At 36.3% G+C, this 22409-nt stretch overlaps 6 protein-coding genes across 6 annotated transcripts; 2 read left to right on the top strand and 4 right to left on the bottom strand.

The window, feature by feature from the left end:
• Window positions 1–2642: 2642 nt before the first annotated feature.
• LOC100640843 (low density lipoprotein receptor adapter protein 1-A-like) lies at window positions 2643–8850 on the bottom strand. Its single transcript, XM_003388696.3, has 11 exons — window positions 8694–8850; window positions 8120–8184; window positions 7480–7557; window positions 7303–7386; window positions 7107–7135; window positions 6717–6831; window positions 4838–4897; window positions 4650–4788; window positions 3506–3756; window positions 3142–3185; window positions 2643–2957 (listed from the first exon to the last, which is right to left on the bottom strand). The coding sequence occupies exons 1-11, from the start codon at window positions 8794–8796 to the stop codon at window positions 2801–2803; spliced, it is 1125 nt and encodes a 374-aa protein (XP_003388744.1). The 5' UTR covers window positions 8797–8850; the 3' UTR covers window positions 2643–2800.
• A 56-nt stretch (window positions 8851–8906) lies between these two features.
• LOC100641599 (UPF0769 protein C21orf59 homolog) lies at window positions 8907–12457 on the top strand. Its single transcript, XM_003388702.3, has 7 exons — window positions 8907–9101; window positions 10777–10944; window positions 11076–11143; window positions 11414–11572; window positions 11621–11752; window positions 11893–11988; window positions 12236–12457. The coding sequence occupies exons 1-7, from the start codon at window positions 8963–8965 to the stop codon at window positions 12350–12352; spliced, it is 879 nt and encodes a 292-aa protein (XP_003388750.1). The 5' UTR covers window positions 8907–8962; the 3' UTR covers window positions 12353–12457.
• A 328-nt stretch (window positions 12458–12785) lies between these two features.
• On the top strand, window positions 12786–14500 carry LOC100641472 (N-acetyllactosaminide beta-1,6-N-acetylglucosaminyl-transferase-like). Its single transcript, XM_003388701.2, has one exon. The coding sequence runs from the start codon at window positions 12861–12863 to the stop codon at window positions 14376–14378; it is 1518 nt and encodes a 505-aa protein (XP_003388749.2). The 5' UTR covers window positions 12786–12860; the 3' UTR covers window positions 14379–14500.
• Window positions 14501–14747: 247 nt separating this feature from the next.
• Window positions 14748–16611, bottom strand: LOC105313811 (E3 ubiquitin-protein ligase TRIM56-like). Its single transcript, XM_011407538.2, has one exon. It carries the CDS (start codon window positions 16562–16564, stop codon window positions 14855–14857), a length of 1710 nt encoding a protein of 569 aa, XP_011405840.1. The 5' UTR covers window positions 16565–16611; the 3' UTR covers window positions 14748–14854.
• Window positions 16612–16653: 42 nt separating this feature from the next.
• On the bottom strand, window positions 16654–20716 carry LOC109584390 (uncharacterized). Its single transcript, XM_020000131.1, has 10 exons — window positions 19930–20716; window positions 18418–19085; window positions 18204–18353; window positions 18018–18150; window positions 17799–17969; window positions 17537–17751; window positions 17361–17489; window positions 16979–17074; window positions 16854–16928; window positions 16654–16807 (listed from the first exon to the last, which is right to left on the bottom strand). The coding sequence occupies exons 1-10, from the start codon at window positions 20423–20425 to the stop codon at window positions 16742–16744; spliced, it is 2199 nt and encodes a 732-aa protein (XP_019855690.1). The 5' UTR covers window positions 20426–20716; the 3' UTR covers window positions 16654–16741.
• Window positions 20717–20879: 163 nt separating this feature from the next.
• On the bottom strand, window positions 20880–22298 carry LOC105313810 (E3 ubiquitin-protein ligase TRIM33-like). The gene has a single exon (XM_011407537.1). It carries the CDS (start codon window positions 22296–22298, stop codon window positions 20880–20882), a length of 1419 nt encoding a protein of 472 aa, XP_011405839.1.
• Between the last annotated feature and the right edge of the window lie 111 nt (window positions 22299–22409).

The following is a 22409-nucleotide window of genomic DNA, read 5'->3' as shown; positions in this document are numbered from 1 at the left end:
CTTTAAAGAAGTTTCGTTTTTTGAGTCAGATGATTATGGAACTGCAAAATGAAGACATAGAACCAGTTGAAGACAGAAATGAATTAGATGCTTACATGCAGTTAAAACTGAATAAAAGTGATGATGACCCTCTCGTATTTTGGACTCAAAACTCCCACTTATATCCCAAAATGTCACTTATAGCTCAAGAGGTACTGTCAATTCCAGCATCATCCACTGTCGTTGAAAGAGTGTTTTCTGTTGCTGGTTATTGCTCATCAGGCAGAAGGAACAGATTAAGTGGAGCAACACTAGAAACTGAGATACTTTTAAAGACTAACAAGCAATTTCTATAGCCGTTCAAACAATTTAACTAAAATAACTAACTAAATTTGTTAAAACTAATACTAACTATGAGCATGCAAAGATTTAGTTAACTAACTACAAACTAGCTAAAATTTTTTTGATTGAAAAAAAACTAACTAAAACTAACTAAAACTCTTGATAGGAGGGAAAAACTAAACTATAAACTAACTAATTTAATTAAAAAGACAAAAAACTAATAATTACTAAACTAAAATTAAATTTTGTAACTAAAACAACACTAATTTTGATCCTGGTTTACATACACATATCAGAGAATCTATTGTAACATAAGCTAAATGAACAAGAAGCAATTAGATTTATACCTTTATACATGATTGGGGTTGTTAAATTTCTTGCTTTTACTGTGTTTTGATCAAAATTGTGCTCCTTCCAGTAGTTACAAGACCATGACTTATATTTTTGAGCATTTTTGAATTGTAGACAATAGTTTTACTGACTAATCATCTATAATGGACCAATCGCTGCTTTTGACAGTCTATATACATGTAGATCTACATGTGGTAGCTAATAAACATGAGGGTGTGAGACACTACACATGAACTATTCTATTATTGTGAATACTATTTTAAACCAGAAGATCCATTGTTCCTATTACAAATTATGAATCTCATAATAAAGTTACACCTCTTTATGAATCAACAAAAGAAGGTTGTTATTCTACAAGGCTAAATATTCCTCTTTGCAGTTATGGAGATTGATGATAACAAAAATCTTTATGAGGTTGAGCACGAATATGATGGAAAGGATGACTTCCCTGAACGACCATTACCTAATCTACAGATACATGACACTGTCCCAGCTGGAAGGAAAACTCTTTTTGTTCTCCTTGGCATACAGGCCTTCATAATCCTTATCCTTATAATACTCCTGGGTATGAATGGTGTTACACTAACACAGTTGAATGTAGCAGACACGTGTGATTGTACAGGAGCTAGTACTGGTGGCATAGTTAGCAGCAATGGTGATAGTTGCTCACAGATTCTCAATCTAACTCGAGAGCTTCTTAGCCAAAGAGATAATGATACCAGAAATCTCATTCAAGATCTTGCTAATAGCACAAACAAGCAAACCGGTATTCTTAGCCAGGTGACACAGCAATTAGGAAGCACAGAGGCTAAAGTTGATGACATTCGTTCAGCAATGGATGAGCAGCTAGTCAATATCTCAGATATTTTGAATCAAGTGCAGCAGGCAACAGGACTGTCTGCTCAAAGGCTCGTGAACATTATTACTACTCTTTCCAATATTAAAGACACTGCTACCTCTACTGCTGGAGTAACCGATGATCTACTAATCATGGTCGGAGAAATACTTCAGTTTCAGAATGTATCGTCTCTCTTCAATTCCTTAATACCAGTCTCATGCAAAGACGTCAAGGCAGCTCTACCTAACAGTCCTTCTGGTTGGTATAATCTTAACAATCAAAACACTTACTGTAACATGGATCAGTTATGTGGTTCAGGAGGAGGATGGACAAGACTAGCATATCTGGATATGTCTGATGCTACACAGAACTGTCCCACTGGGTTTAGGCTGTACACCTTAGGAGGGAAGAGATACTGTGGAAGACCTGAGTCTAACAGTCGTAGTTGTTCATCAGCCTCATTTTCTACTAACGGTATTGGTTACTCACAGATTTGTGGTCGAGTTGAAGGATTTGCAAAAACAAGCCCTGATGGCATTTTCGCTGGTAACAATCAACGCAACAATATTGATTCATCTTACGTTGATGGTGTGAGTATTACACGTGGGTCCCCTCGTCAACATGTCTGGACCTTTATTGCAACAATACAAACAAGTATTATTGCTGGAGGTGTATACAATTGTCCATGTTCTCCTGGTAGCACACAGCAAGTTCCTTCATTTATTGGAAGCAATTATTATTGCGAAGGAGGAAGTGCTGATCCACTCTGGGATGGTCAGGACTGTTTACCCATAGAAACCAACTGTTGTTCATCAACATACTTACCATGGTTCTACAGGAACTTGAACACAGCCACTACTGATTATGTTGAGCTGAGGGTGTGTGGTGACCAGTCTACTGGTGATGAAGATGTTCCTGTTGGTTTATATGAAATTTACGTGAAATAACTTTTGCTACACTCCTACTTGTTTACAAACAACTTTTGCTAACTTTTGCTATAAGCTGCTTATACGTTCCCAAAAAACATAATTATGCTGCCCTTTATTTACTATTTTTACTTGCATACATAAATAATTTAAAAATTACCAATTGGCAATTCCTAGGAAGTAACACACCAAATTTTACAAATAATTTTTAGATGAGGCATGAAAAAGATAGGCAGGAAGCAAAAATTTTTAAAAAGCAATTAGAAATAATGAATTAAAGGAAAACATTAAATAATTAATGAGGCATGCCACTAAATTTTTGACACAATTTGCACTAAATTGTAGTAATGTGTACATAGTCATGTTACAATCGCAGGAAATCATCGTGTGATTTAGATCGTGAAAGATCTTCAAAAGATCTGTCTCCAAGAAGCATATATTGTTTTACATCTCCACTGACTTGTGAGCGATCTACTTCACCAATATCCAACAGATGAGGGTTTGATCTGGCCTCAGCTAATCTATACAAAGTAAAAAAACAAGAGCATTTTGTTGATATTATTATTGTTGTAAAGGGTAGACATGAGGTATATAAAATAAGAGAGATCATGCTATAGATCTATCAAGAGTAGAGATCTAATTTTTAAAATATAGTTTTGACCCAAAGTTTATTATATGTAATAATTATGAATCACTAATACTTACTGTTGAAACTCATCATCCAACTCGTCTTCAACAGCTATGTAGTTCTATTGTGATAAGAAGGAAATGAGAAATTGACCATCACATCAATAAATACAGTACATGTATTAATATTTACAACATCAATTTATAAACTCTTTTATCTATAACAAATCTAATACTATGTTTACACTAGCTTCTTTAACTGAGTCAGCCCTGTTTAAAGTGGGCTAGCACAGTTTCATTTGATAGTGTAAATAGTAACCAAACTGAGCTGAAGTGAGCTGGGCCAAACCAGGCCAGCATGGTAAGTACAGCAGGGCCAACCAGCCTGGCTCAGCACGGTTTGGCCCAGTTCCGTAGTGTAAACGTAGTATAACTGACTTACCAAACTTTTAGCCTTTGACAGTGTTGTCTGTATTTCCAGAGCATCAGCTGATAATGGTTCGGTTTGCTGTGTGTTATGACGCTGGATCATCGGAGACATTGGCATCCCTCCAGATCTAAAGGGATTGGTGTCTTCATGGCGCTTAGGACTGCTAGGAAGAAGGTCAAATGTCATCTCAGGAATAACCTGTGGTAGAGTAGGAGAAGGCGCTCGTGGGCTTGACAATGGTACAGGATTTAAAATAGGTTCACCTACAAGGCAAGTAAAGCAACAAAACTGAATAGTACAGAGCCTGATATAACAGTCAGACAGTGGACATTAACTTATTTCTGTTTATTTTATATATTTATTTTGTTCTTGTTGCTACACTATAGTCAAGAGTAAATAATACCTACAGAGAGTATCCAACAGCCCTATTGAGGCCTGCTGCTAGTGTGTGGATTTTAGTGCTGGGCGATATATCAAAACTCACGATATTTAATCGATATAATGCGGTATCGATACTTATCAATATCGAAAAAATTTGAAGAAAATATCGATAACGAGGCCACGCCCACAAAATGGTTACATAACCTTAATAAATGGTTAATTAACTATAGGAGTAACATCTCAAAAATTACTAGAATGTATTTTCTTGGAAAGTAGATGAAGTAGCTGAAGTATTATGAAGCCAAAGAATGTTTTTATAATGTTTTTCAATAATAATTGTTCTCAGAAATAGCTTTATTTAGCCATTTTAGTAATATTAAAGTTAATGGGTGTGGCTTAATAACTTATCGATAAAGAATATCGATATCCTCATCAAGTTTTAGGCAATATCGTATCATATCGTATCGTTTCAAAATTTTCAATATCGCCCAGCACTAGTGGATTTACTGGATTAACTGGATTTCTAGGAAGTCACATTCCGCATACTTCAGTAGTTTTCAATCAATGTTTATACAGATGTGTTGTTATAACAACATTATCATTGATAATATACAGAAGTATACTGAACGTGACTTCCTAGAAATCCACACACTTGCAGCAGCTGAGATGGGGCCGTTGGATACTCTCTGTAGGTATTATTTACTCTTGCTATAGTTAATTAGCTATATTACTATTTTTGCTTTCAGCTCGGTAATAATTATTAAAATTTCTTTACCTAGTAAATCTTCAGTTTCCTGAGAAGTTTGAGTCAGTAATTGTTTTACAGGAGTTACTCCTCCTCCTGTATGATTGCTGGCATTGCTGCTGCTACTACTGCTTGCTTTCTTCTCCTCAGGTACTTTCTTTTTCTGTTCCTATAATCAGTAACAGTTATAGAATTTCATCACCATAACATCTACCAACCTTCCAACTATCATATGCAATGTTAAATGCTTGAGCAACAGTCAGTGTCACAGCTTCTGCCTAAGAGAAATAACAGATTATATTGCATATACATGTACATAAACTGCCATGAAAATAAAAAAAAATTCATTCACTATTGTGCCTACAATTAATAAAATTCATTTCTTTTACAGGTAACACCTACTAAAGAGCAAACAACCTCCCCAAAATGGAAGAGGATGATACAAAGAATCTTTATGATGTTACAGAGCTACAAGACTATGATGACCAATCTGGGTATAAGCCTGGACCAGTAGTGACCAGTGGAGGTTTTCAGCATCAGGGATTAGTATCTGTAGGGAAATTTGGTACAGTCATATTGATAGTGGTAGCTCTGCTGATATTCCTTGGTCTTGTTATCCTTCTTGGTATTACTGGCCTTACTCTCACACATTTAAACACACTCCCCGTTTGTGATAATACTGCTTCAACATCAAGTGGAGTCTCTGCTACTACAGGAAACCTTCCTAACTGCACTGTCGTCTATAGCACATGGACCGATGAGCTGGTAAAGAACAACACCCTCTTGCAAACACAGGTTACGGAGCTGAGCATGAAAGTCAACCAACTAACGAATACAAGTGCCCGTATATTTAATGTGGCTCAAGACACTGCAATGAAAGTCGATGATATATACAGCTATACTGATGTTAACACTACAGGGAACATAAACCAGATATTGAATACAACAAAGGATTCGGCTAACATGCTCATGGACATAGTTGGTAGTCTAACTAATATTGAAGGGAATGGCATATCTACTGCTGCAATTGTTGATGACATAATTATAGTAGCAAATAAATTACTGGAGCTACAAAATGAGTCTACTCTCGTTACATCTACAGGGCCTGTTTCATGTAATGACATTAAGATGGCGCATCCAAACAGTGCAACAGGTTACTATCATGCTGGTGGTCACACTATCTACTGTAACATGGACCAGCTCTGTGGTTCAGGAGGAGGATGGACAAGAGTAGCATATCTGGATATGTCTGATGCTACACAGAGCTGTCCCACTGGGTTTAGGCAGTACACTATAGGAGGGAAGAGATCTTGTGGCAGACCAGATACTAATACTGGTAGTTGTACACCAGCCAAGTTTTTTACTAATGGCATCAGTTATTCACAGATTTGTGGTAGAGTAGAGGGATATCCAAAAGCTACTCCTGATGCTCTTTTTAATGGTAACCCTCAACGCAACAATATTGACTCTACTTATGTTGATGGTGTGAGTATTACACGTGGATCCCCTCGTCAACATGTCTGGACTTTTGTTGCATCAGGTACCTCAGCAATTTATGATATTGGGCAATACAATTGTCCATGTACTATTGGTAGCTCACAACAAGTTCCTTCATTTATTGGAAACAATTATTATTGTGAAGGAGGAAGTGCCGATCCACTCTGGGATGGTCAGGGCTGTATAGCCATTGAACAAGCAAACTGCTGTTCATCACCATACTTACCATGGTTCTACAGGCAGTACAATGCTAGCACTACTGATTATATTGAGCTGAGGGTGTGTGGTGACCAGGGCACTAATGATGAAGATGTTCCTGTTTTCTTATATGAAATTTACGTGAAATAACTTGACTATATTTAAGCTACACTTCATTAAGCTGCCTATTTTTGCTGCCTATTTTTGCTGCTTATTTTTGCTCCCTATACTTATGTACTTTTAGAAGCTGCTGATGATACATTGCCCTTTATTTTTCGTTAATTATAAACCATTTTAAAAAATACATTTTAAACTCAGATGTCATGACAGCTTAGCATGCAAATTAAAGACAGGCAACTGTCTACATTTATTTCATATATCAGTCAAATACATTATACTAACTTTTGATCTTTTTCCACAGAGGTAAGCATGGCACTCTAGTTTCTTTGTCTCTCCATTACGTGCAATATAGCAGAACACTTTGTCATAGTATGGATCAACAGTACAGTATGAAACCCTAGCAATTATAGTCATTAACATTAATTTACAAAAATAATAACAATAGAAAGACAATAATACAAAAAAGACATGAATAAACATTCGGATTTGCAATTGTACAAACAAAATAATAATTTCAATGAATAAAAATACATCAATATTATAATAATAGAAATAAAAATAGTTCATCAACATTCTAGCACCTAATTTTAATCCATTATCATCTATTAACAGTTGATAACAGTTTATATTAATACTTATACATTGCAATAACTGTCACAAACAATGGCTCACCTGTAGAGTGGTATTTCGTCCAGTTTAATCTGTGTACGAAAATAATTTCATTAGTCTCGGGTTAGCAATATTTATTTGTTATCATTATGAGCTTGGGAGTCATAATTCTAAGCTTGCAGGTTTTAAAAGCAAACAAGGAAACTGATTCTTTACATATCATCAGTGACACTGAGATAACAATATCAAATAGCCTAACCTGTTTGGTGGCATCCTCTAATTTCAAAAACTTTGAGGAAACCGTCAGTTTAACTTTTTGAAGCTTTCCTGCCCTCACTTTGGCCTATAACAACAACAACAACAACAATATATTCCGTGAGTTCTTTTTTTACTCTCATTCTTGTATACATAAGATATAAAGTATGGACATGCTTACCTCTTGCACTATTGCTTTCACAGCATCTTCTGTTGACCCTGGACCGTGTGTTTTCTGAACGCCCATACTTCCCAAATACTAATAAGAATAATTGTTACCATATAAGCATCATCATATAGAATACAAGACACATATATACCATGCATCATTAGTATTATAATATAAGAGTATGACAACAAAATACTCAACATAGTTTGTTAAGCATTATTAGCTACTCAATAACTTTACAAATAAGCTTATAATTCTTCAGGAAATATAGCAAATACAATGTGACCATATACAATGTGATATACTATCAATATTATAGTATACTACACATTTAGAATAATCAAAAGGTATCTATAGTGGTCATCATTGGCTTCTATTGACATCATGATTGCACTTGGTCCAAAATTTACCTTCCTATCTTTTATCATTTTAAAAATACACACACACACAAAATTAATGTTTATCTATTCTGTCTTTGTTTAAAATGAAAGAAAAAATGACCCCTCTCGAAAACAAACTTCATAAGATAATACAATCAATAACAATATGTACAAATTATGGGTGTTCTGTGTTTTTCTGTGAGTAGTGCTTAGTTACTGTGTATCATAGTTGAGATACCAACCATACAATAACCATTCGATCGTATACTAACCTTGCAAAAGAAAGTAACGCCACTCTTCACTGGATCTTCTGAATGGTACCAGTCTTCATCGAGTACTACGAATGGATACAAGAAGAGGCAGGAAATTGATACTTTCAGTGTCGGCATAAATAAAATAACACCCAACTGAGGTACATGCACATAAAAATGTAAGGAAATAGGCTAGAAGCCCTATGCCCTCTATATAAAATGTCATAAAAAATTCAATAATTGCAATGCTAAACATTACATATTCAGTGTCAGCAGGTGTCCAGGATTATCGATATTGTACCTACTAAACATTACAGCCTCCTGTCCACAATTTAATTTACATCATACCATTTGTTCAAAGGTTGTATATACATGTACACAATAATAATAACAGGGCTGGAATTCACTACTGCTACACATGCTGGGACACAACTGCAAAGGCTAGCTAGCTACTCCAAGTCACGACTCAATTTAGTCAGCAGTGTAGAAATAGAGAACTATGGAGGGAAAAGCTTGCATGTCGGTTAGCAAGTAGTGAACGAGAAGACGCGCTGAGTGCCGGTAGGCCTAAATAGCACTAAAGGCTAAAACTCACTCTCGTGCTGGTTTTGCTCGCCTCCTCCTCCAAATTTCTTCCGTATCGCTCTAGGACTTTTCTTGATGGCAAGGCCAACAGCTTTTAGATGATCCACTGCCATTGTAAAGTGAATGATTTCACTGGCTAGTTATTAAAACCTAAACTAGTTATTAAAATCTCAAAGGGGTGTGGCTTAGAAATAACCACGCCCTTTGTATTTTTATAACTAGTTAATAACTAGTCAAAACAGGTGCCATTTTGCAAAATTTGTGGGATAAAAAGAAGACATGGTGAAACTTCACATTAAAAAGGGAGAGGAGAGCCATTTCTTGTACGAGACTAATGTTGGTGTATCAGTTGAAGATCTTATTATTCAATTGGTTAGACTTTACAATGGGAGACTGAAAGTGGACAGGCTCTGTCAAGGTACACTTGCATATTATTATTATTATTATTATTATTATTATTATTATTATTATTATTATTATTATTTTAATAAATAATGATGGAACAAATTTAGACTAGTGAATTTTATATGCTTTTTTGTGAAAATGACTAGGAGAGAACTCTGTATTTTTGTAATTTTTTATGATACATGTACATGTTCTTATGTTGTTTAGACAGTTTAAGCTGATTCCAATCAAAATTAGAATTTTCATGAATTTTTAAGTTGTTTCAAAATTGGGCCAAACTCCCTGTGCTATATATATATATAGTACAGGGTCTTTGACCAAATTTCATCAAAAATGACTTGGAGCTAATTCTGCACTTTTATAAATTTTATCTGATACATATACATGTTTTTATGTTGTGTAGCAAGTTTGAGTTGAATCCGATTAAAATTAGATTTTTATGAATTTTTAAAGTTACTCAAAAATTGAATCAAAGCCCCTGTACTATAGTACAGGGTTTTTGACCAAATTTCGTCAAAAATGACTAGGAGAGAATTCTCCATTTTAATAATTTTATTTGATACATATACATGTTATTATGTTGTGTAGCAAGTTTGAGCTGATTCCGATTAAAATTAGATTTTTTATGAATTTTTAAAGTTGCTTCAAAATTGGGCCAAAGTTCCTGTGCTATAGTACAGGATCTTTGGCCAAATTTCATCAAAAATGACTAGGAGAGAATTCTTCATTTTTATAATTTTATCTGATACACATACATGTTTTTATGTTATGTAGCAAGTTTGAGCTAATTCCCATTAAAATTAGATTTTTTATGAATTTTTAAAGTTACTCAAAAATCGAACCAAAGTCCCTGTACTATAGTACAGGGTTTTTGACCAAATTTTGTCAAAAATGACTAGGAGACAATTCTCCATTTTTATAATTTTATCTGATACATATACATGTTATTATGTTGTGTAGCAAGTTTGAGCTGATTCTGATTAAAATTAGATTTTTTATGAATTTTTAAAGTTTCTCCAAAATTGGGCCAAAGCCCCTGAACTGGGGACTTTGACCAATTTTCATCAAAAACAACTAGGAAAGAATTCTTCATCTCTATTACATTTTCTATAATACTCATAATATGCCCGTTTTAGGCATTAGCCCAATTAAGCATATTGAAACTCTTTTATACCCAATTTAATGCATCAATAAAACAACCAGCTGTTTCAGATACGAACAACCATAATTAGATGATATGTATGACATGATTTGACATGTATGGAATTTAGGGATATTTAATTTTAAGTTACACTTTCTATTAGTATATTCCACATCCATACTGTACTTGTATGTATAGTGACCTGCTTAGTATGTGTAGCTAGTACTAGACAAGTAGTCTTAGAGATGGATTCCATGTTCTTGTTATACTAACATAGCTCCATTATTGTTGTGTTTGTATCTAATTGTCTGTGGATTTCAGTGTTTTCTTTGAACTCAAGCTACATATGTTCAACTATCAATACTGCAAGTCAAAATAACTCTCTCTCTGTCCCTCTAGCCTATGTGATTGTGAGTTTAGCACAAGCACATATGCTTTGTTCATCAAAGCTAAACTTATCATAATTGTACTGTTCCACTAATTACTGTCCACTCACTACTCAGTAATGTTGAGCCCATTATTATTATAATTATCGATCATCATGTAGAGATTGAGCTGTTATCTTCCCATGGGATACTCCTTCCCCCTAACATGCAAGGGCTGACAGATGAGCAGATCATTGACCTCAAACTGAAAGATGAGTATGCTGATACCTGCATACCATGTGGAGGACACACTGATAATCCTGACCCTGTTGGAAGGAGAAATGGAAGAGGTATACGTATAGGATCAGTTCCTTATTGAAATTACACATAATGTATATATTTGATTTGTTTGTGTTTTATTTTGTCTGTGATTATACATGTAGTTTTGTTAGTCTCACCACTTTCTATTTTTCTATTGCAGCACCGAATGAGAAGATGAAGGAAGTATTGCATAGGACCATCAGTGAAGCAAGAGCAGCTATTTCCAAAGTATGTGAATGTAATAGCAAGACTACATACTATGTACTCTTGGTACATATTATGTACTCTTGGTAATCGTGTAAGTAGTATTACATGTTGTAGTATTACATCTTGTAGTATTACATGTATATAAGTACAAGTTTGTCATGTATAATACATTTGTGACTTGCCAATAGTCTACATGTATATGTACTATGAGAGCAATACGCTTCCTAGAATTGTTGATAAATAGATAATCAGTTGTTGTTGTTGTTTTGTTGTGTTGGTTCATTTGGCTAGAATCAAGTGGCAGCCAAAGTATGCATGACGGAAGAGATCATCAGTGACTCACTGGATAAGCTCAGAGGAGCAATAATGATAGTATATCCAATGAATTTGCCCCCTTATGACCCAATCAGACTGGAATTTGAAGGTCAAGAAGATCTGACTGGTTCACAGGTGCTACAGAGTATACTGTGTCCAAATATGTCTTATTAATTGGTATAGGCATCTTTGGCTGTTCTAGAGGAATCAACTGCTCAGCTGTGGTGGGCTGGAAAAGAACTGACTAGGAGTAAGAAGCTCCAAGATTTCATTGGCAGGAATGAGAAGACTACCATAATTGCTAAATTGCAAAAGGTAAACCAGAAACCGTACTACATTAGTGATGAGGGAGATTATTGATGCAAGAAAATAGTATTGTGGTTATTTTATTGTATGATTGGCTATATGTTGTGATGTGCTCTGCAATGATCGTGGTCATCTTTTCTTTCGAATAGAAAGGTCAAGGTGCCCCAGCAAGAGAGCCAGTGTTTAGTGAAGATGCTAAGAAGGAAATGATGTCGTATGCATATCGCAGACAAGAGGAACTAAAGGTACTAATGATATTATTATTACAGACAACACAATCATTATAATAGCACAATAGTACATTAGGTATAGCTAGTAAATGAAGTCTGTTTGGGTGGGTCTTTCACTCGCCTAATATGTCTTTAAACCCAAACTGTAATGTACAACACAAGGCCAGTATTTAAACTGATTCTAATTGCATTTCCAGTATTTAAAATGATTGTAATTACATTATTATAAGTGTTGTTATTGTGTTATTCCTTTGATGTATAGAAATTAGAAGCTGATGAAGAAGACTCGTACCTCAATGCTCAATGGGCTGATCCTCACGAACTGAAGAGATCATTTCAAGGACTCAGGGACATTAAGTGGGGGAGTGGTCTTAAGTAGTAGTATAGCTCTTAAGGTCTGAAACAACATTTTATCACTTATTTTTATGATGAACTTTACTAATGAGTAAAATGAATAAAAGAGACATTATGTATATGAGTAAAATGAATAAAGAAAGAGAGAGGGTAATGTTGTATATGTGTGTCTGTTAACACTTTAATTTGTAAAGTGTGTGGGTTCCTTGTCATACATGCTGTCATAGTACAGTAACAGTACACGTCTGTGTGTACAGTCTACTATGGATTTCATGATTTGTATTTTGCTTATCTTTGTGACAGCAGAACTAAGTGTGTGAATTGACTGTTCTTTGATTTATGTTTATTGATGTATCAATTTCGAGATCAATTTTTACAACCTTGTGACATTGTGATAATGAAATACCAGGTGCTAATAAGGTAACAAAAAATGTAATTTAAAAAAGTAATTGAGCCACGCCCTGTTTTTAAACAAACCCCTCCTTTTCTTAACAGAATTTTCACCACACAGTCACCAGCAGAAGTGGAACAAGATGATGATGAACCGTGTGTTCATTCTCAAACTGATCTTCCTACTATTCCTCGGCATGTTAACTGGTATGTTTTACGTGCACTGGCTGGAGTCCTCGAGAAGCATTGAAGAGCAGATCCGCCACGAGGTTGCCCTTCGTTCTATGGCTCCCGTAGAGTTTGGCCATCACAAACTTTTAGCGATTACCGGCAGCCAAGGCGCTGGATCCTCTTCTTCCAGACCGAGCGAATCACTTGAAAGAGATTTTTGCCGCGTCTCTGATTCTTTCCCTCGGGAGCAGCTAATGGAAGTGAAGGGAAATCTCCCACCGCGGCTACAACCGTCCTGGGGAATGTGCGGCCAGCTCATAGCTGGAGACAACTCTAGCCTCTACCAGTCGCTGAGGAGCTCGCTAAAGGGATGGGAGAGCAGCCTGCCCGACACGGTATTTCTTCGACAGCTAATAAGGAACTGTTCTGAGACCTACCGTGACTTTGCGAGTAGTTCCTACTCATCAAAGTACGAGCATGACTTCCCAATAGCTTACGAAATGCTCATCTATCAAAAGAAAACAAGGGTCCAACAGTACATACGACTCCTCAAGTATCTGTACAGACCGCACAATTATTACTGCATTCACATCGACATGAAATCATCATCAAAATGGACCCAGTTGATCCGTGACTTTGCTTCATGTTTTCCTAACATTGTTGTCACTGAGAAGCAAATACACGTCAAGTATGCCCGCTCGTCCATACTATACGCTCACTTTGAATGCTTCAAGGAACTAATGTCTCTCTCAAAGAAATGGAAGTATGTTATAAGTCTTCACGGGACGGAGCTCCCACTCACGACAAACAGGGAGATAGTGGAAACGCTCGTGAAAATGAACGGAAGTAACATGATCTCTAAAGGTATTGACTCAAAGAACTTGGAAGGCGAGAAAAAGAAATGGCTGACTCATCAAGTCATATCAACGCATAACGGTAGATGGGTAGCTCTAACTGATGTACCATTAGGACCAATACCCTACAACATGACTGTCTACAAGAGTGCTGCATCAGCCAATAGCGCTTTCTCTCGCCCTTTCATCCAATTCATTCTAACAAACAAGAAAGCTCACGCTCTTTTAAGGTTTCTAAACGACGTCCACTCTGGTGTAGAGTTTTTCTTTTCGACGATGAATGCTCTACCAGAGGCTCCTGGTGGATTCCATTCTATAACAAGCAACACTGAACTACCACTGGTAGCACAGAGAGACTGGACGCATGTCATATTAAAGCACAGATACATCTGTAAGGAGAGAAAGGTTGTACATGATATATGTATTGTTAGCTCAAGTGATCTACCAAGACTATATGAGGCTTCTAGTAAGAAACAATGGCTGTTTCATAATAAGTACTTCATTGAGTATGATCATGTTGTAATGGACTGTATCGAAAGAGTTCTTTTACAAAGAAATCATCATGAGTATATTCAAGATTGTCAGAAAGACACTGTTTCAAGAAATTATTTAGACAGTCCCTCTCAGGTACAATAATAATAGAGCAATCAATAATATTTTTTATGTAATAGATAATAATTTTGTTTGTTATTTTTCATTTCAAAGACACTGCACATTTTAATTTTTATTATTGGAATCCCACTTTGAATCACAACGTATAATGTGAACATTTACATTGTTATCATATCTTAACACTAATAAGATAGACTCCACAACAGACCACACATTATGGCTAGTAACGAAGAGGCGGGACAAGACTAACAAGATGCAATCATCTTCTGTTATTATTAATAACTTTAGGGAAACATGAACTAAAGTGATATCAGTTAATGTACATACCTGCTGCTTGCTGCTACTATCATGGGCATACGGTCATTCTTCCTTTTATGTACATGACAAATGTTCATGTCTATACAGTACACAAGGGCACTCACATATTTTTAATATAATCTAATTTTTAGTCTTTATACTAGTAAAATAACAAAGAAAATGACAATTTTACACAATTAAATTTACCACTCATCTGATGAATCATAATCAAAATTAAAACGCCTTTTAAAATCTACAATAAATTCTACAATACAATTTGTACCAACTGGAGATAAATGAAAAGTATATTCTTTATTATCAGAAGGATAAAACTCAATCCCAAATTTATTACTACCAAAAGGTATGGCAAGGACACCTTGGTCTTCATGACTGACACATTGTACTGACCACTGGGTTAGTTTTGCAAAAGGTTGCTCAATAACAGCAATAGCTCTAACCCTGTCCCGAGTAAAAGGAACAGTACAAGAATCAGCTATTAGGATTGGTTCATATCTGGCCCTCACTGGCCCTTCTTCTAAATCTTTTTCATTCTCATCTTCTACATCATCCTTAAGAAGAGCTGGGTCAGGTGGCCGCCAATCATCATCATTTATAGCAAGACTTTCCATTGCGTTATATTCTACATCATCTTCATTGGTGTAAACTTCAGGAATCACTATTGTAGGATATTTGTCATCTTCATCTGCTGAATAGAATGATGCCTTTTCTTCTTCCTCTTCATCTCTTGGTAGAGTTTCATGCACGATGAGTTTTTCTATTTCATCCCAATCTGGCTCACTCTCCTCGTCAGAAGAAACATCCCAAAAACATTTATCTTCTACAACGGTATCGTATTCATTTTCATCTCTTGAGGCTAACAAATGGCGCAGCAAATCATCAAAGTTAAGCAGTTCAAACAGCTCTTTCTGAAAAGAAGTAGAAGAGCTCCTAGCGTGAAATACATCTTCCATAGCTCCAGGAATATTGATATTTTTTATTTTCATTAAACACTGGAGCAATTGATTAACTAGTGACCGACACTGAATATTTTGTCCGATTTGTCTTTGAGCATGTGCACTAAGAGAATGACTGCTTTTAATCTGAGGGAGAGCCATCTGAAAATCATTCTTAACCGCCCATATTGTCTTGTTATCTTCTGTGAACACTTCTTCCAATAATGTCATCAGGTTATCGAAAATTGATTTAACCTTCTGACGTACTTTATCCTGTTCCAAAATAACTGCCCTCTCAATCTTCTCAATGAAAGCTACACATGCTTCAAACTGGATCTCTTTTGAACTCGCAGCTTCAGACAATGATTTCATCTCTTGCTCAATCTCTTGACTAACGTCATTTATAGACCCGTAGTCATGACCTTTATGTGACGGCTCAAACATGCACTTGTAACAGACCAGACAGGAACAATCCCTACAATATATCTCAAGTTCATACTTTGGGTGACGAACACAAGAGACGTTAGCCGGCTGCTTCGAAAAAGACACAACAGAGTCTAATGTACTATTGCTATCATCAATAGCAGAAATATTATGTGATAAGAATGCCTTCCCTTTCTTGTGAAAATCACGGCAATACTGACAAAGATATTCCCCACAATCTTCACAAAAACCAACAGCAACATCCCCAGCAGTACAGAATCCACATATCCTGCTACCTTTATCTCCTGACTTTGCTTCTTCTAGCTCTGGCAGAATCGAGACATTCACTGGATAGTTTGTTCCAGAAACTGGCAATGGCTCATGCTTAGCTCTACACTCAGGACAAGTCAGACTCGAGTCCTTATTCGAAAAGCCTTTTATACACTTCAGGCAGAAAGTATGAAGACATGGTAGAACACGAGGATCGTTATATAGCTCCAGACAGACACTGCACTTGAGAGAATGTCCTTCCATCATAGGTAAATTTAAAATTCACTGCAGGGCTGCCAGGCGCCTACGCGGAGCGGATGGGTGATCGATCCACGCCTGTAGTTTATTAAACTACATTTAAAAATACTACAAATACAACCATAAAAATACTACAAATGTACAAAAATAATACTAGAGGGATTATAAAGCATACAAAACAGATTATTATTTAAAAGAAAAAAATGGAAAACAAAGCAAATCAGCGGGAGTAGCTCTCTCGGTATAGTCAGCCTAGCAAGAAATCTTTGAAAACATTATTTATAAAGTCAAACGATACCTTAAGACAAGCATCTATCATTTGTAAAACTCCATCAACCATTCCATTTTCAGACTCGCATGATAATTTGATCCGCTAAATAAAAAAACTATAAAATACATAATAATATTATTTTAAAATTATACCTTGATCAATACTGAGATAACTTCAGCTGTATAGCTGCAATTATTTGGATCAAACCTTGAACTGTTACCTTTAAAATCGCCAGATAACATTTTAGCCTATAATGATATGGGAAAACAGCAGAAAGGAAATTGTTAAAAACAAAAGAGACTAAGAGAGAGTACCGTATAGCCACTTAATTTCGAGGGTACAGCTTTCGCTGTTTTCGCGGATTTTCCGTATTCGCGAAAGTTAATTCCGTGAAATATCCGTATTGCCCATAAACACGTGTGCTTTAAAACAAGAACCGTGAAAGTTAATTCGCGAAAAAAGACTTGTGGCCTGATTCACGAAAGTTTATTGCCTCGAAACTTTGTGGCTATACAGTAATTATGATTAACATACCTCAGCAGTTGTATCATTCTTGTCAAACCTGCCACGAAGCTCATCTAAAAGAAAGACACCAAAACTCCACACGTCATTCCAAGGACCAATAACATTAACCCCTTCACAACCACAGTCCTTACAAGCTCTCTAAACAAGTGCAACTAACAATGAACACATTATATCACTATAAGTACCTCTGGGGCCACTCTATATTCAGGGGTGCCAGAAATTCTACAAAGCTCTTCGTCATCTTTCCTTTTAATTGGATGCTTAGGGCATTTAGTGAAGGTGCTGGAACAAAAGTGAACAAAATCAAAATCAGCCAGTTTTACAGAATAACGGTGACCTTCTAGACATTGAAAGATACTCTTACATTGGCAGTGCTCCTGCATTGTCAACATGTTTGAGCCTAAAGCACTAATAACTCAAGCACAATATAATAATAACAGTAAATACTTTTAAGGTCCAGCAGTGCAATGCCACATTTTTGAAGATAGTCTAGTGCTAGTAAAACCTGACGACAAACATTCTGAAAGTTACGCCAAAGAGTCATGGCAGTAATCTCTTTAAGCTTTAACGCTGGTATTATCCCTCCTCCTATTACTTTAAACTCGTCACGAAGTGATCCTAATTAATGCTATAACATTCAGTGTGTAAGATAATTAATAAACTCACTGGTCATCCTGGGCATAACTTGACAGTAATGTTGCTGGTTGACACTGTGAACAACAAATGCACCTAACAGAGGTATAATGTTTGGATGATCTAGCTTGGACCATATCGCCAATGTCTCTCTACGATATCCAGTCTAAAATATAAAAAATCATTAATTTTTACTAAACTATCAAGTATGACAATTACTTTTACATATTTCAGTGCCACTTTATGCCCTCCAAAAAAGGATGAAATAACCTCACCATTGCCTCCTTTCCCTAATTGGTCGTATTGAGCTAAATCTTCACATTTTGGAAGAGCAGAGAAGTGTCCAGAAAATAGCTTTTCAACAAAACCCTAATATACATTGTAATAATAATAATAAAATAATAATAATAATGATAAATAATAATGCAACTACCTTAGGCTGAGCATAAATTAATGCACCATGATTCTTCTTTTTAATGCTCTCAGGTAAATCCAAGTCTCTGGTAATCTGCTTATGTGGGGATATGGAGGGCTGGGTAAAATACTCTTTTTGCTGTAGCATTAATGAAGGAGTAGTAGGATACACTAACTTCTTATTGGTGTCTGATATTGGAGCTGAGGGCGAATAACTCGGAGTACGATTAGAGAAACTAAGTTCTGTTATGTCGTAACTTGGAATAGGCGAAGGATTCTGAAGTAATACTATCCCTCCCTCAGGGTTACTGATACTAAGGTGAGTAACGGTAAGCTCATCTTTTTGCTGCACACTTGTCTCCTTTTCGTCGACAGTGTGATACTGTTCCGACAAGGTCTCTCTTGGTTCGAGTGATATATTCTCTTCTTCCATCCCTTTCCTCTTGACAGTCGTGTCGTGTGCTGGGGCTACTAGCTCCTCTTCATTACTCTCTTCTTTCCTCTCTTCAGTAAGAGTGAGCTCCTCATCCATTCTACTGTCGCTGAATGGTACAGGGCCATTAGAAGATAGTACAGCAACACAATGGGCTCCTAAATATTGCCCTGGGGCACTGCCTCTTAGAATAATACCTGAGGCCTCATCATTAGAGGATTCAATAAGATAAAGAATAGACCCGGCATTGTATTCTAGGAGGAAAAGAATGAACAGTTTCATTGTTTGTATATCACAAAATTTAATAAAAGATGGCAGGTCCAACTTTGGACGATAGCCCCATAGTGTACCTTAAGCCTACTATTATTTGCGTCTACTAATTTTAGCGAAATCAGCAAAAGTCATGTTTAGCGTTACTAATTTTAGCGTTTTTAACCAAATTAAATATAAATAATAACCGTTATAATGAATAATAATTATTTTGGCGTCTATTTAATTTAGCGATTTAAAGCTCTCTCGCTAATATCGCTAAATTTAGTAGATGCTAAAAATAGTAGGCTTAAGGTATTACGCCATACTTTTAAAAATGGCCATAACTTGAAAATTTGAAGTCGGAATCAGCTCAAACTTTCTACAAAGCATAAGGACAAAAATATGTATCAGAAAATGCAATAAAAATTGGGTGTCATTTTGGGGCCATTTTTTGGAAAACCCAAAAACCCATGGGCTATAGCCTTGGGTATTTTTCAGAAAATGGCATATTTTTTTAATGGTCATAACTTGAAAATTTTTAGTCGGAATCGGCTCAAACTTTTTACATAGCATAAGGACATCAATATGTATCAGAAAATGTAATAAAAATTTGGGGTCATTTCGGGGCCATTTTTTGGAAAAACCCATGGGCTATAGTCTTGGGTATTTTTCAGAAAATGGCATATTTTTCAAATGGCCATAACTCGAAAATTTTTAGTTGGAATCGGCTCAAACTTTCTACATAGCATAAGGACATAAACAGTGAACATCTACACCTCCCCCCATAAATACAGTCATGTTTATTATATTATGTGGAAATGTAATTGTAAATTTGTAATGACATACCTCCAGTTTGCAATACTTTGGTATCATAGCCTTCACCCAGACGATACACGCCCAACTTATAGTCCACATTCACAAGTGACTTATATAGTGGAGAAGACTGATCCAACCTGTTCAAACAAGATGATATCTCCTTGGAAGTGAGGAGATGGTCTGGACTAATCTCAATGGCATAAATATGAACAATAAGAGTAGTAGGATCAGTATTAGGAAGGGCTGGAGGGAATACGATTAAAATGTGATCGTCCATCAGATTAGGAATCTCAATGTTAAAATTTGTGCCTGACACATGCATGGTTCTGGGATTACTCAACACAAGAGCAAGGTCTGATAGCATATTGGTGTAAGCAGCTTGGAATGAAGAGGAAGGACTGATGGAGTAGGTAAGGGGTGGTACACCACAACCTGCTTCACTCTTGGTAATGTCATATTGGATCCTTTTCACAATAGACGGGCCAATTCCAGAGTCAAAATTGTTCAATGGTCTGTGGTCTGACATGATAACTTTCAGATAAAAGCTAAATACTAAACTATAGATCTACTATGTATATATATATATTAATTCAGAAATTGCCACCAGGAGTAGGCTTTATATTAAGCCATACTAATCTGATAACAACTTAACAATTAAATGTTCGAATCTCTACAGAGATTATTCCGACGACTTTTCTTCCTTCTCTGTCCTTGTCCTCTTTCTCTTTTTCCAGATGCAAGCTGGCAGCTCTTTTCTCTCTTTTGATTCCACAAGAATCTCGAAGATTCTTTTCTTTAAACCACTCCCATAAAGGTGGGGCATAATTTTAAGCCTCGCCCCAGAATTAATAATTATCTACTATTTTTTATAGCATGACAGCATTGCAAAACTGATTAACAGACAAAAAAGTTTAATTATTACCTACATAATCATGTGTATTACAGTGATTTTGACAAATATGTATCCTAAACTTTGTCCTTCACTTTAGATCATCCAATCCTATCCTCAATTTTTTGCTGATCCGTGGACTGTTATTAGCTTCACTGCTACGTTTAGTTGCCTTAGATACTTGCCCTTGACTGCCTACAATATTTACATCAAACTTAACAATGAACGAAGTCCCAACTGGAGACAAATGAAAGGTGTATTTCCCTTCATGCTTTGGTCTAAACTCTATTGTGATCTTATTATCAGTGATGCCTTTGACCAGTGGAGAGGAATCAGGATGATTTGAGCAATTTATGGACCATTCTGAAGAAAGGCTGGCAAAAGGTTGATCAAAAACAGCATCGGTTCTTATTACTTCAGAGAAAGGAACCAATCGTGTAGCAGCTCTGCAAGTAGCATTCTCCTTTTCTTTTTTAAGTTCAGCAAAGTTAGTCAGGTTGCAAAGTGTGTTTAACTTGTCTTTGAAGTGATAGCTGGTGCTGTTAATATGCCATGCCTCCTTTACAGGGCTAGTCAAATTAGCATCCTCTATGCTGACCAGACACTGTAACAACTGATTAACTAGCAGCAAATATCGATCATTTCCTATTTGGTCTTGAATGCAAGTGCTCAAGGAAAGACAGCTTCCAACTTGAGAAAGGATCATTGCAATGCTGTCTTTTGCAGATGATATTTTCTTATTGTCATCTCTGAATATATCTTCCAGAATTGTCATCAGTTCATCAAAGAAAGCTTTCATTTTCATGCGTACTGTGTGCTGTTCACCAAGTGCTAGTTCCTCAACTTTCGTCAAAAGGCTCAAACAAGCTTCGGCTTTACAAGCCTTGGATTTTGCAGCTTCTAAGAGCAAACCCATCTTTTCAGCCACTTCTTCAATTGATTCTCTAATTAGCAAGTTCTCATGTTCCTTGTGTGGATGTTCCAATACACATTTGCAACATACAAAAGAGACACAAGTCCTGCAGTATACTTCAATCTTGTATTCTGCATGAATGGTGCAATGTGGTCCAGAATTATCAGGCGTAGGAATGATGTCCCTTTTCAGGGATGCTGCTTCTCCGGTTGAAACTACTTTATGGCTTGAAAACATTTTCCCTCTCTTATGAATGACATCACGACAGCATTCACACAAGTACTCACCGCACTCAATGCAGTAGCCCACGGCAGCATCACCTGTAGTGCAAAACCCACATATCAACTCAGTTTCTTCTTCTATATAGTCTCCTGTCTTATCTTTAGCCTCCTCCACGTCTGAAAGAGCGAATAGATTCACTGGATACGGAGCTGTAGGGAGTTGGTGCTTTGCTTTACACTGAGGGCAGGTCAGACTGGATTCATCCACACTGAGTCCTTCAATGCACTTCAGACAATAAGTATGAAGACAAGGAAGGACGCGAGGGTCAGTATAGAGCTTTAAACAAGAGCTACAAGTCGTGGACTGCTCAGCCATGAATCACCATGTGGCACGTGGGCAATAGAGTAGATTAATTAACTATTAGATCTATTATTAAACTTATAGCAATTGACTGGTATTTAAAGGATTGAATTAGAATGGCAATGA

Source organism: Amphimedon queenslandica, unplaced genomic scaffold (genome assembly GCF_000090795.2).
Source record: "Amphimedon queenslandica unplaced genomic scaffold, v1.1 AMPQUscaffold_13213, whole genome shotgun sequence".
Classification (NCBI taxonomy): Eukaryota; Metazoa; Porifera; class Demospongiae; order Haplosclerida; family Niphatidae; genus Amphimedon; species Amphimedon queenslandica.
Note: the sequence above shows the minus strand (reverse complement) of the source record. Positions and strands in the feature narration are given on the sequence as shown.